At 31.8% G+C, this 14,678-nt stretch overlaps 1 protein-coding gene across 1 annotated transcript in view; it reads right to left on the bottom strand.

Annotated features, from left to right (window-relative positions):
• Window positions 1–790: 790 nt before the first annotated feature.
• Window positions 791–14,678, bottom strand: part of LOC135135112 (probable G-protein coupled receptor 21) — an 86,830-nt gene continuing 72,942 nt past the window's right edge. Inside the window, exons 2-3 of the mRNA XM_064064105.1 lie at window positions 11,041–12,092; window positions 791–2,612 (exon numbers count right to left, since the gene is read on the bottom strand). Coding sequence (XP_063920175.1) covers window positions 2,403–2,612; window positions 11,041–11,766 — 936 coding nt within the window. The 5' untranslated portion in view covers window positions 11,767–12,092 and the 3' untranslated portion in view covers window positions 791–2,402. The remainder of the gene's footprint in view (window positions 2,613–11,040; window positions 12,093–14,678) is intronic.

The raw sequence follows: 14,678 nt of genomic DNA, 5'->3' as shown, positions 1-14,678 counted from the left end.
TTTTTAATACACCTATAAAATTGAATAACAATCAGTCCAGCGAATTAGGAGACTACCTACCTAATTGTTTTCGTTGTTGTACACATATTTCAGTAGGATTTCTAGTTTTCACCTCAGATGTGCAGATCACTAATAAATAGACAACAGACGGCAGACGGAAACGGGCGACCTATTTTTCACACTCCAGGGGTTATGAAATGTCGAGAAAAATGTAAGTGTCTAGTCTATTTTTGTATCGAAGCTGGGGGCCAATACTTTCAGCAATTGTGAATTCAAATGAATATGTTACTTATTATGAATAAATCATTTTAAATCCAACCCGGGTTTAATTCTTGTTGACATTCAAGTTATATTGTAAAATTGCGAATTCATCACAATAAGTACATTTTTAAGAGCGAAGTGAATTACGTTCCAAATTCATAAAGATTTTATAATTTTTTTTAAATTAAAAACTGTCGAGTTACGACCTCCTTTTCGGTTGACTTTTTTCTCTCAACAAATTCTTGAGCAACTAGATCACAAGTCAAAAAATCACCGGGTACACGATGGGAGAAAACGAGAAATTATATTGGTAAATTGAGGTTGCCCGGCGCCTCCACCATTATTAAATAATCGGAAATTCTGCAATTACAACACACAATTCATCATTAGCTTGAATAAATCGTCTCACAGTACATCGTAATTTTGCATTTGACAATAAATAATACAACAATGTCTGCTGCTGAAAATATTTTATTAAAAAAGAAAAAAAAACAAGAAAATACATTTATGAGAACAAGAAGTAACATGAACAATATATGAGACTTATCATAAGAAAATGAGCGGACAGTATATATTAAGTAACACATAAAACATCTTTATCAACTGTTTAAAACATTTACGATTAAAAATATGATCACAAGTACCTAATGGTTATCGAGTATGGAATTATATTCAATGTTTACGAACATGAAAGTTTCAGTTCATGAGAATGAAAAATGAACCGCGTCAAACAATTTTTAAACTGGACAATATTATCGAGAGATCTTTCTTTCAAATTCATTTCTTTTAGACAATCATAGTTTCAAAATATTTTTTTCATCATTCTTATTCTAGTATCACGTGGAAAAAATGGACTATCATGTATCACAAGCTTCTAGCTTTAAATATCGCTCTATTGTTTTGATAGACCAGAAAACTAAAATCATTTTTTGTAAAATCGATGGTAAATTTCATAGTTATTTCAACTTCAATTATACATAAGTAACAAAACTTTATCTCTAACTTTTCGTGAGTAGCTGTACACTATCTGGAATTATTTTGCTATTTAGTGAGTTGACCACATAATAGAATAGTAAGTCAACAAATTGTTTACTGTGTATTATTTTCAAAACAGTACTTCACAAAGTCTTTGTCATGTTTTTCGCAAATAATTTTCATTTTGAGGACAACTGGTTGCCGGTAGCAAGGACAACCGCCTGCTTTATTCAGCAACAATGAAATTAATGTTTATCATTACCCATCTTAATGTGAACTTGAAGAGACATTAATTAATGTTTCAATAAATTCAGACTGACTCGTTTTATTAATACGGATAGTCATGGTAACCAACCAGGCTTATTTTCCACTTGTTAATTTCGAATATTTTTTTTAATTTTACGTCTTTCATATTTTTTTATACGAGAGCGCAAAAATAGGTTTAAAGTGGCCTTTGATGCGTTCGTTTCGCTCGGATAAAAATTTCACATTTGCAGCTAAAAGAATCACTCTGATCCTTATACTGTGCCAGCGTCGTTAACTTAAGTTTTGCAAAAGGCCATCTTGTTAAATAATTTTAACGCAAAGGGACATCAAAGACCCCACTTGAGAGCTTTTTTGTTTGGACGATCTTATAATTTTTGGTTGTTTTAGCATTCAATCCCATCTAACGGAACAAAAAACTGATTCATATTATGTTCTTCGCACCACTTAGTCGAAGCAGACTTTTAACCCTTCTTTTTATTATTCGCTAGACGCTTTTAAACTTAATGAGTGGAACAGCCACAAAACCTAAAACACAACTTTACAATGAAGTAACATTGAAAGATCGATCAAAACGGTGTTACGACGTAAAAACTGAGGTGAAAAATGAATTTAAGTGGAATGACTATGGTTAATTTTGTCGACAGATGACTGACAGATACAAATTTTACTTTTTACATTTAGTGACGAATCGAACACATATTTTTTACAATAATTATTTATTATTTCTTAAAATATAAGTAATTTTATAAAAAATAGCACAAAAGTGAAGGTACATTGCTTTGTCCAACATGGAATAGCATGCCCACTTTCGTGCAGCGCGTGACTTCCGGTCTTCAACACATAAATTCATCACGCTTTGCCTAACTTTCCACATTTCTAACTAAATAACTACCTATTTATTACAAGAGCGTGCTGACTAACTCCGCTCTTCCGATACTAACATGGTTTGTATGGCCATCATTATTTATTGAAGCCGTCGTTAAACGTGTGCGTAATGAACTGTTATAAGCATTTGGTGATTGCCTCGAAGCAAGGGTGTAATTGCGGCTGTCAGGTCTTGATGGACAAAAAAAATTCAGCAAGCTTGACTGCATGTGCTTACTTCCTTCCTGTAATAGAAAAGAGCCATCATTGTATTAAACGTAATCAACAAACTGCATTTGTGATTATCTGTTTTATTTGATCATTGAACTGTAAATTTGCAACGCTGACAGGGTTCGAGTTTCCACATTAGTTGGAAGATAGTTAATCGAAGTTGGAAACTAACTGCTAGAGCTAAATGAAAAATGTAACAACTGATTTAAAATCTCGCCAAAGGGAGGATAGTGATTAGCTCGTTAAACCCGAATGGAGATTCTGATCAACAGTCAACCAACTCGTAAGTCTGCGATAAGGTATTGAAAGCCACATTAATGCTGACAAACGACGGATAAAAGTTTTCAGACTTTATCGGTCTTCGTTTTACTGGGTTTGTCGATGTGTTGTAAGTGTCGACATGCAAAATCGATCGTTACGCTGGTTTTAGGGGTAATTTAAGAGAATATTGCACAATAGCATTGTGTCATTACATGGTAGATTCAGTTCGTGTGTGATCTGCAAATGAGTTTGATTTATAAAAATTTTTGTATTGATGAGGCTGATACGTGTTTAAACTCCATATTAATCTTAATAATAATGAAAAAAAAATGAAAAAAGTTTCTCTTCTGCCTGAAGACGGTACTGTGTACTGAAACACGTGCAGCAGTGACTACAAATATATTATTTAAACTCTGAAAGTTTTTTCATTGTTATTAAGATTATAAAAATTTTATAATGATTTTTTTGACGAAATAAAACACATTGTATAGAGAACAAAAGTGTGCGGCAATTGTTTGTTGACACATAGAGCCATAGATATATTTTTGCAAAACCAATTTTCAAGCAGATTTTAGTTACTTGTATAATAAAAGCAACGATATGTATAATGTGACATAGTCACCAATATTTTTACTTTTTAACAGTTACACTAGTAAGTACATATAAAAATCTAATTTTTTTGGTAGTATCCATCCCATTATTATCACAAAATAATTTTAAGAAAACTATATTTAATGAAGAAAGTGCAGTATTTGAAATATTTATAGGTTATTTTGTTTGTATATAAATATACTAGAAAAAATATATATTTTAAAACCTAATTTGGGGCAAAAATTTTGTCAGAAATGACATAATCAAAAAAATAAGGTAGTATATAAACCTACGTGCATTTATGTATGTTCCAATAACTTCGAAGTATTACCCACTTATGAAACAACCAAACTGACACTTAATACTTATTAAAATAACAGAAAGGCAGTACAATAACAACAATATGAGCAAAATATCTCCAAGAAAAATTGCAGTTCTGACAATAAAGAATTGCATCCACTCGTAACTAGATCAAATAACATTTCTGTTATAATGGAAAAAGAGAATTTAATATATTTCAAGAAGTCTGTGTTGATAATGGCAACATATGCCTTGATAGTAATCTAAATTTAAACGAAATAAAGGTACAGTTTGTATTAGTATTACTGTAATAAATCAAATAAGTTATTATTGTTAAAAACAAAAAATGTTTCGATGAAATTCCAGAAACAATATTTTATCAAAAAAACACCAAATTTAGATACATATTTTAGTATAATTAATCAATGACTGTTTTTAAAATTACCGCCCTTTATGAATATAAATATATGTATACAGGTTTCACAGGATTCGCCAAATGAGCGTGAGATATAAAAAATTGGTTTGAGATTTTTTAAACAGAACTTCCCTCACTCATGAAGTACAGTGTACAGCAAATCTCACTTCGTCAAAAAATTATAAAATTTGATTTTGGAAATTTATTTTACTCTTTTATGATAATCCCTATAAGTTAAAAACTATGTACAATTCCAGTCACAGTGTACGAAAAAAGGCCATCGCATTATACACAATACACTACCGGGTGTTTGTATTACTATAAAAGGTTGTTATTCAATTTGGTTCAAGGCGGATTCATAAACCAAAATTATATGAGTATTATGGCATTTATTATGAAAAATTTGAGGTGACACCATCAATAAACAGACAAACAGAGAACACACGGATAGCCGGAAACGGAGGATCTATTTTTTCGTACTTTAGAGGCCATGAAACGTCGAGAAAACAAGTTATTCTCCAAGAACCCTACTTTTACGTCGCTTTGAACTGCAGAAACTAATGTTGTTTTCAGATGCACATTGTTTCTCGTTTTTGAGATGTAATATACAGTTTAATTTTTTTAAGTAAAACTGCAAATATATTTTTATATGTTCCACTTGATTTCTTCTCGAACTGTTTAAGTATCTTTTGTCTTTGACATTCAGTTGCGACGTTGCCAAGTTATTTTCATTTTCATTAAATTTTTGGCAACGCAAAAGTTAAAAAAAAATTGCAATATTTTTTTAAAATTGAGTCTTATTGTAATACAGTGTTTGTAAAAATGTTAAATATGTATTATGATTTTTAGTTATTCATATGAGAAGTTTTTTCAAATAAAATAGTCTGCAAACTATTACTAAATTTTACTCTGGTTTTTGCGTTTTTGTGTCTTCAATAATTCATATTACCTTGAGTACACACATACATATTAAATACTCTTATGGAAATTGATTTGACGCTAAAATCCGTTTAGGTCCGGAATTTTTTTTAGTACCTGAGCGTAAGTTAAGGAAGTATTGTATTTAAGTCCACTGAACGACTGGCTACTTCCATGTTTTCTCGTCATTTCATGACCCTAGAGTGTAGTATATAAAAATAGGTTCCCCGTTTCCATCTGTTTCTCTATCTGTCTGCCATGTGTCGGGATTTTTATTAGACAGATAATCTCCGAAACTACTGAACCGATTGTTGTTTAATTTTATATGTGTGTTAGGAATATCTCCTAGAATGTAAAATGGTAACACAAATTGCGTAATCATCCTTACCAACAATAAAAATAAAAAAATGATCACCATAAACAGTCGAAGTTAAGCATGTACTCAGAAATTGAGAAAATTTGCATTTTTCCCGTTGTTTATCTGCTTTAAATACATTTCATATTGTCCAAAGTTCTGCTGACAGCGCGCCCCTGGAATTTGTGTCGCCGCGGCGCAAGGGCTGTGGGGGTGTTAATTACGCCACTGGTTTTTACTTTTTAGAGATTATCACAAAATGAAAATCGCAAAATCAAATTTAATAATATTTTAAAGATTTGTCGGACTATCCTTCAAGGGTGAGGGAAGTTCTGTTGAAATAACTTTATACTAAATTTTTTACCTTTATTTTAAGATCACATACATAACTTTGTTTTAAATTATTGGCGTTATTATAAAAAAAATCGCAAAAGGAAATCTTGCAATTTTTCGAAATAGATTTGTTTGACTGTACTGTCTAAATAACTTTAGACCAATTTTTTTTCAAAATATGTCGGTGTACGTTATACCTCAATAAATAGATTATTTGAACTATATAATACCAACAATACAGTACATTGACTAAAAAAATATTAAAAAATTTTGGTTTCTTCGAGACAATACATTAAACTTCTAATTTAGCAACTTGCATTTTCGAGAGATAATAAATTTAATTTTTAGTGAATTGAGTCGAAGTTGCAAATAAATAAAATAAAATTTTGAGGAAATAAATCGATTAACTAAGATAACGAAGGAAAAGTTTAAAATAAACGAAATTGTAGTAACTAAAATTGTTAATATTTTGGGGTCTTTGTTAAAAAAATTGGTCTAAAGAGTTTAGACAGTACTTCCCTCGCTGTCGGAAACTTGACGACTGCATGCCTATTGTGTTTTTTTTTTCTCATTACATTTTTGTAGTGGGAATTTAAAAAAAAATTGTGATGACGTCATCAACATTTTTGCAAGGACACGTACATCAGTTGGGATAGATGTAGTGTAATACTAAGAATAAAATTATTGTATTCCCAAATTTTCGGGAAAATGAATCGCGTCGTTTTGAATATTGATTTCTTATAATCAATAAAATAACGAAACAATTTACTCACGTATGCGGCGCCGGTGTGTAATATCTAGAGAGCGGATTTCTGTCGGGCTAGGCAAGGCCAAACTCGGTACGGCTCGTACGGGATGCGAATTCATTGCGGTTGCGGACTGCACTTCGTTTATTTGAGATTAGAATAACGCTGTTTCGTTGCACGCTGCTGTTAATTCTCGTTCTCATTTACTTAGCCGTTTGATTAATAAATCGTTAATTATATTTATGGAATTAGTACCGATTAAATTCAGTGATTATCTATCACCCGGCGATCCAGCACATCCCCCCCTATAATCGTGACGTAGCCCGACAGAAATCCGCTGTCTAGTAATATGAGGGGCAACTGAAAATCGTTTATGTATAAACATTCTTAATTTAAGATGACAAGCGTAACAGCATACGTGAGAGCCAAACAGAGAAACTGTAAACAAAACGACCATCGGTTTTATTGCTTCGACTTCCGCTTATTATATAAAACATTCGGTTTTATTTTAATTCTTGACGGTGAAATTCACAATTGGTTGATTATAAACATGTCTATTCTACATTCGCGGAACCAAGTGAGCGCATAAAACAAATGCAGGTCTGTAATGTTAAAGTCGATGTAAATAAGCGTGCTACCCTTATGTTTCAACCGAGTTTTTCCTTTAACAAATTTTGTGTCTACCAAATTGGGTTGGTTGGGGTGTAATACTAATAATAAGTGTTGCCTTTAATTTAATCAATAAAATAAATTGACTTCATTAATTTTTTGGAACCACCTCTTAAGAAAATCTAAAAAATATGAATGGAATGATAAATCACAAGTACAAACTCATCATATTTTTTGCATTTTAGATAGGATTTATTCAGCAAAATTTAAGGGTGACGTCATCAATTTTTTTAGGAGGGATGAACAAATACATTTTGAACAAAAGTTTACCATGATTATAATAACTTTAAAATATTCCCAAGATTTCAAAGCATTCGGTTTTGTAATTCCTGATTAAATCGATAAAATAAATTCACGCATTCATTAATTTTTTTGAGTCACCCTGCATATGCAAATCCAAAAATATGAATGGAATGATAAATCACAAGTACAGACTGATCATATTTTGTACATTTTAGATATGATTTATTCGGCAAATTTTCGAGCTGACGTCATCAAGTTTTTGGAGGGGATAAGCAAATATATTTTGACTAAACATTTATTATGCTCTTTATAACCTTAAAACATCTGCAAGATGTCAGAGCATTCCGTTATGTAGTTCCTGATTAAATCAATAAAATATATTTACGCATTCATTAATTTTTTTGAGTCACTCTGTATATGCAAATCCAAAAAATATGAATGGAGTGATAAATGACAAGTACAGACTCATCATATTTTGTACATTTTAGATATGCTTTATTCGGCAAACTTTCGAGCTGAAGTCATCAAGTTTTTGGAGGGGATAAGCAAATATTTTTTGACTAAAGATTTATGATGCTCTTTATAGCCTTAAAACATCTGCAACATTTCAAAGCATTCTGGTTAGCAGATTAAAAATTAAATTTCAAAATGTTGTTTTATAATTTTGATTTTTTTTCCAAAAATCTGGACGTTTCGGGTGAAAAGTCGATTCGGAGTTGTAAACTACATGTGTAGGACTATGTTATTTTATACAATTGAAAACCCATTTACTATGTACAATTTTGAAGTGACGTCATCGCATTAGTGGTGGGGATGATTAGACAAATTTTGGTTAGCGTTTTACCATCTACATGATATTCTTAATATAAGTACAAAATTTCACAACAATCGGTCGAGTACTTTCGGAGATTATCTGTCTAATAAAAATCCGGGACGGCAGACGGACAGACGGACAGACGGACAGACAGACGGAAATGGAAGACCTATTTCTTCGTCTTCTAGGGGTCATGGAAGATCGAGAAAACGTAAAAGTAGAGAGTCGGCCGACGGACTCGATTACAATACTTCCGTTGCTTACGCTCGGGAAGTAAAAAACATTATAATCAACCCTTCTTTTTTTGAGGCACTGTATACAACTTGTTTTTTTCTTAATAGAATCTATATTTTACTACTGTTAGACTAGTTCCCGCGCGTAAACTACGGAAGTAGTGTAATTGAGTCAAATTGATGTTTTCTCGTTGTCGTTGTCTGTCGTCTGTCGGTGTTGATATTTTTAGGCAGATAATCGAAAATTTGCCGAATAAATCATATCTAAAATGTACAAAATATGATCAGTCTGTACTTGTGATTTATCATTCCATTCATATTTTTGCGTGAATTTATTTTATCGATTTAATCAGGAATTACAAAACCGAATGCTTTGAAATCTTGGGAATATTTTAAAGTTATTATAAACATGGTAAACTTTTGTTCAAAATGTATTTGTTCATCCCTCCTAAAGAAATTGATGACGTCACCCTTAAATTTTGCTGAATAAATCCTATCTAAAATGCAAAAAATATGATGAGTTTGTACTTGTGATTTATCATTCCATTCATATTTTTTAGATTTTCTTAAGAGGTGGTTCAAAAAAATTAATGAAGTCAATTTATTTTATTGATTAAATTAAAGGCAACACTTATTATTAGTATTACACCCCAACCAACCCAATTTGGTAGACACAAAATTTGTTAAAGGAAAAACTCGGTTGAAACATAAGGGTAGCACGCTTATTTACATCGACTTTAACATTACAGACCTGCATTTGTTTTATGCGCTCACTTGGTTCCGCGAATGTGGAATAGACATGTTTATAATCAACCAATTGTGAATTTCACCGTCAAGAATTAAAATAAAACCCAATGTTTTATATAATAAGCGGAAGTCGAAGCAATAAAACCGATGGTCGTTTTGTTTACAGTTTCTCTGTTTGGCTCTCACGTATGCTGTTACGCTTGTCATCTTAAATTAAGAATGTTTATACATAAACGATTTTCAGTTGCCCCTCATATTACTAGACAGCGGATTTCTGTCGGGCTATGTCACGATTATAGGGGGGGACGTGCTGGATCGCCGGGTGATAGATAATCACTGAATTTAATCGGTACTAATTCCATAAATATAATTAACGATTTATTAATCAAACGGCTAAGTAAATGAGAACGGGAATTAACAGCAGAGTGCAACGAAACAGCGTTATTCTAATCTCAAATAAACGAAGTGCAGTCCGCAACCGCAATGAATTCGCATCCCGTACGAGCCGTACCGAGTTTGGCCTTGCCTAGCCCGACAGAAATCCGCTCTCTAGATATTACACACCGGCGCCGTATACGTGAGTAAATTGTTTCGTTATTTTATTGATTATAAGAAATCAATATTCAAAACGACCCAATTCATTTTCCTGAAAATTTGGGAATACAATAATTTTATTCTTAGTATTACACTACATCTATCCCAACTGATGTACGTGTCCTTGCAAAAATGTTGATGACGTCATCACAATTTTTTTTTTAAATTACCACTACAAAAATATAATGAGAAAAAAAACACAATAGGCATGCAGTCGTCAAGTTTCCGACAGCGAGGGAAGTACTGTCTAAACTCTTTAGACCAATTTTTTTAATTTTGCTACTCAAAGAGCCATATATCTTTAGATTTGATTTTTATTTTTCTTTAGTAATAAAATGATTAATGAGATATTGGAAGCGTGTGTTTAATGACTCACCCGGTATATAACAATAGCCATCTATTACCGTTTATAAACAAACATAATGGCTTTCTTTTAATTTAAAACACTAAACGCGTGTACTTTATTTTATCGCCCACATGTTACAACTAGTTTTTTATAAAAATTCTCATTGTTTTTTTTAATCAAATGTAGTTAAAATTTAAAATCGTCGCTTTCGAGCAAGATCTTTAAATTTTATTTATGGTCAGTGAATTTTATTCGTTGCCTAAAATTACGTGCTGAGTAAATAATAATAATTATAATATAAAAAAATTGTAAGGGTTTGTTTTTGTTTACAATTTATAAAAACAGTTTTCTAATATGTTGCTTCGTTTGTGGAATGCTACATAATTTTTTTCCATAGAAAATACGTGTTCGAAAAAATTAATTAGAGCAGGTAAACAAGCAGGATTTAAATAATATCATTTTTTAACATGTCATCCTTTTGACGACGAAAACAATTCGCTCTACATCTCATTAATGAGGATGGCAGTGGAAAGGTTGTTTACATAGTCCACTTATTTTTTTTTTTCGATTTCAGGGTACATGCTTTTGTCATTCCTTGTTAATCTCATTTTAGTATTATAAATGAAATCTATTTTAGTCGGGAACCAAAATCTACCAACCATGACTTAAGGGTTGTTGACTACGCACTACTGCTAGAGCGAGAAATTTCTTATAAAGATCTGCGAGATTGCGGTTGAAATACTCGTGCCAGCACGTAGAACGAAATGAAAACAAAAATTGCATTTAGCTCTAAACTTTCCCAAAGCTATTAATTCTTCAGTCTTTTGAATCATATTAAATTTATATGTAACAATAACGCGACCAATAATTTCCTGACCTGAATTTCTTTCATTCGAATGCTGTAGATGATGGGATTCGCCAGCATCTTGAGGACGATCAACATATTTTCCAGCAACCTCATCGACATAACTTCAATCAAATAATTCTGGTTTAAGCTTTCCAGTTCAGAGCCGTGGATATAACAGTCCTCTTTACACATTAAAACAAATATAAGGAGGGCCGGCAACCATCCTATCACACATGAGCCCAAAATCAGTAAAGTCGTATATATCGCCCTAATGTTTCCTTCAAGTTGTTTCTGCTCCTTATTTGTCTTACTGCTCGGGCAGTGTTTAATGTTTCTCCCTAACCACTTCGTGCTGCCGATTCGCGATAAGTTCTTCCAAATGTTTTGCTGTCTTCTTACTATGATTAATATGTGGGTGTAGCATATGGCCATCATACATATGGAGATGATAAAGTAAGCGGAATAACTCATTCTGAATCTAAAAGTGTCTATGAACGTCGTCACATTTTCGGCCTCCAGTTCTGTTGCATTATTGAAAACGTCGGACCAGTAATTCTCGTCAGCTTGAGCAGTGAATAAAAATATGACAAATGCTGTTGGAAATAACCACAGTAATATAGTAACTGCAGTTACTTTCCGTCGAGTCACAATGGAATTGTAATGTAGAGGTTTCAATATTCCAATGTAGTGATTTAAACTGAGGGCCAGTAGATGGGTTACCGTTACGAGAATTCCGCTGAGTTTCATCATTTCCATAACGATCTCTAACCATCATAGATTGATGCCTCTGTAAGGTAGATAGGTGTTGATGTAGAGAGTCAGTGCAAATATGGACGAACTCAGTGCATCTGCAGCTGCCAAACTTATACTCATTCTTAAGACAGGTGGCATAGGTTTTCTAATCCAGTAGACGCTTATAAATACCACAACATTTACAATCATAGCAATAACGGCTGTTACTACCAATATTGCAATGAAAATGTAGGCGATTACGTGCAGATCTTCGATTTCATTATAGGTGAAATAATCGTCCTGATGAGATGCATTTATGTAAAAAGTGGAATTTTCCATTTCTTATTAATCTGAAACAAGAAAACGACCGTTTAGTGGAGTTTATTTCATTAATGAAACGAGATTTCGTACTTTAGAAAAGTTTAATCCAATTAGAAATTTAACAAAGATATGAAAAAGCGTTGAATTGGCCGAAGTTTAATCAGCTGTCAATACAACACTTCGATGTTTCTTACTTAATGTTCTTGTTGGCTATTTTTCACTTTTTTTACCGATAAGCCATTATTTTTTTATACTGAACGGTCCATGGTAAAACAGTGTGTTTAATCCTGTGAGTGAAATACTGCATGACATCAGCAGATAAAAAAATATTCTAAATATTCCCACCTTTATTCACTGGTCATCCTCATTTGACCTATAAATAGTAAAGGACGACCGAAGGTCTATAACAATCATTATTATCAACGCCTACACAGAATGTCAGTAATGCGACTATTGATGATCTCGTAAAATATTCCACGAATCACTAAAATTAATTAACAATTATAGCAGAAATCACTACTTTATGAAATGAATAATGAAGTGTAGGAACGTAGGTTGTTATTACTTGAGGGTAAGCTAAAGAAATATTATAACAGGGTCATTCTATTCAATGAATAATTTCATGCTCTAACTACTCTTATATCGGCCGATTAACATAATTTATAATCGAATCATCCTTATTGGCATTGGATCCATATGTCTTCTCCGATTATGTGTAACGCTGCATCTAAAGTTAACTCACAAAAAAGTTTTTAACAAAATTGATTTCAATTAGTGACAATTTTGAGAACCTACTATTTGAAACAGATACCCAAAAATGCAAAAACTAACATTAAACTTGGCTTCAATTTTACCTCAATTTATTCTTAATTCTAACCTTACTTTTTCTTGCTTGTTTTCGTTTCCTGGAGAAATAATCTTTATATCGCAGTAGGTCATGTAAACGTAAACGTGCCGCCTCTCAGATTTTAATATGACAAGAAAGGAGTTAAAACTCCAAAAACATGTCCTGAAATCCAGTATTATTGCTATTTTCACAATATAATGTATGCATATTTTGGCATTACTGTCACAAAATGAATAAAAAAATTATTGAGGTAAATTTTCTTGCTTAATTCCAAAACGGATAAATCAATTATTTTGAAATTTTAGAATCACAATATTGTAGTTGTATTACATGCATACATATATGAAAAGTTATATTTTTTCTTGATGATATTATCCCCAAATTTAATTAATAAAATTTTACTTTAAACATGCAACTTAAGATGATACTTTCTGTGGTTTAATAATCGGTCTTTATTTTATGTTACTGTCCTAGACGTGTCAAATTATCAGTATCAAAATTTACGTTTTATTAAAGACTATACTGTTACGATTTACGGGAATGAAATCGGATTGAAACAAAATTCAACGATTTTTTATTGGTAGTACAACACTACTAACTATACAGCGATAATGTACAGCGAATAATTCTCTTGTCTTCGTAATGTGCTTCTACTCATGACTCAATTTAACTTCACTCAACTCCAAACAACCACGATTTTTTGCTAGAAACTTCGGAAGCCTCGAGGTTTTTAGTTTCGAAGATTTCGGAAACGCCGGCTCCTTTATGAGGTTGAGTCATCGCGGTAATGCACTGTCTTGCATGGGCGGCGTATCGACGCCGCCCATGTGTTTAATTCGTAAGAATAGCTGTGTAAATTTCCTCTTTAAAATTTTTAGTGAAGCGTTAACACTTGACTTAATGCTTATAGAATATTAACAAAATATTGTCTATTTATATTGTTCAAAAAATTTATATTGTCCTAAAATTTTGTTAAATAAGTTTCACTGCATGCTCGACTTTTAATTTTTGCAAATTTAGCAAAGTTGTTAATTTTCGCTTGTATTTCTGACATTAGTTTGATTGGTGTTTTCTCATTAGTTAAATATTCTGTTCGGTGTTTTTTTAATTAGATTTTTCATCAGTAAAGTAAAAAAAAACGTCAGCTATTTACCACCAACTTTTTACTTTTTAAACTTTTCACAAACATTTTAAAGCACTTAAGTGGCATATGATATATTCCTGAAAAAACAAAAAATTATACGCTTAAAAACATTTAAAAAATACACTCTATTCCATTAGCAAAAATGTACTTTGGAGTTGTTTGTATCAATTGACGCTTCCAAGCTTGATTTTTATAATTTGCATATTTTTGAAGCACTTTATCAAGCAGTGAAAAAATAAAAAGACATTCGATTTAATTCACATTCTGTTTATAACGAGAACTAAAATTGTAGCGATTTTTATATTTTTTTTTGTATTAATTTAGTGTTTAGTGAATTTCAGTCTTTTCAAATAATTGAGATCTTAGACTGAAACGTCATTTAAATTTTTTAAAGCGTTAAACCAAACGAGTTAAATGACACTGTTGAAAAAATAAAAACATATTTTGACACACTTAAATATATGTATTTGGAAAGAAGAAATTGATGCCATTTCCGAAAAAAAAAACAAAAGTGATATAATGCTACTAGGCATTTAAATAATACGAGTAGGCTTCTTTGTGTTAATTAACCGTCTGTCGTAAATTTCAGACTTCTACCATTTCAAATATGTAAAAATTATGATT

Source organism: Zophobas morio, unplaced genomic scaffold (genome assembly GCF_036711695.1).
Source record: "Zophobas morio isolate AGI-343-1 ecotype UQ-CSIRO unplaced genomic scaffold, CSIRO_AGI_Zmor_V1 ptg000024l, whole genome shotgun sequence".
In the NCBI taxonomy this organism is placed as follows: domain Eukaryota; kingdom Metazoa; phylum Arthropoda; class Insecta; order Coleoptera; family Tenebrionidae; genus Zophobas; species Zophobas morio.
The sequence above is the reverse complement of the archived record's forward strand: the minus strand, read 5'-3'. Positions and strand labels throughout refer to the sequence as shown.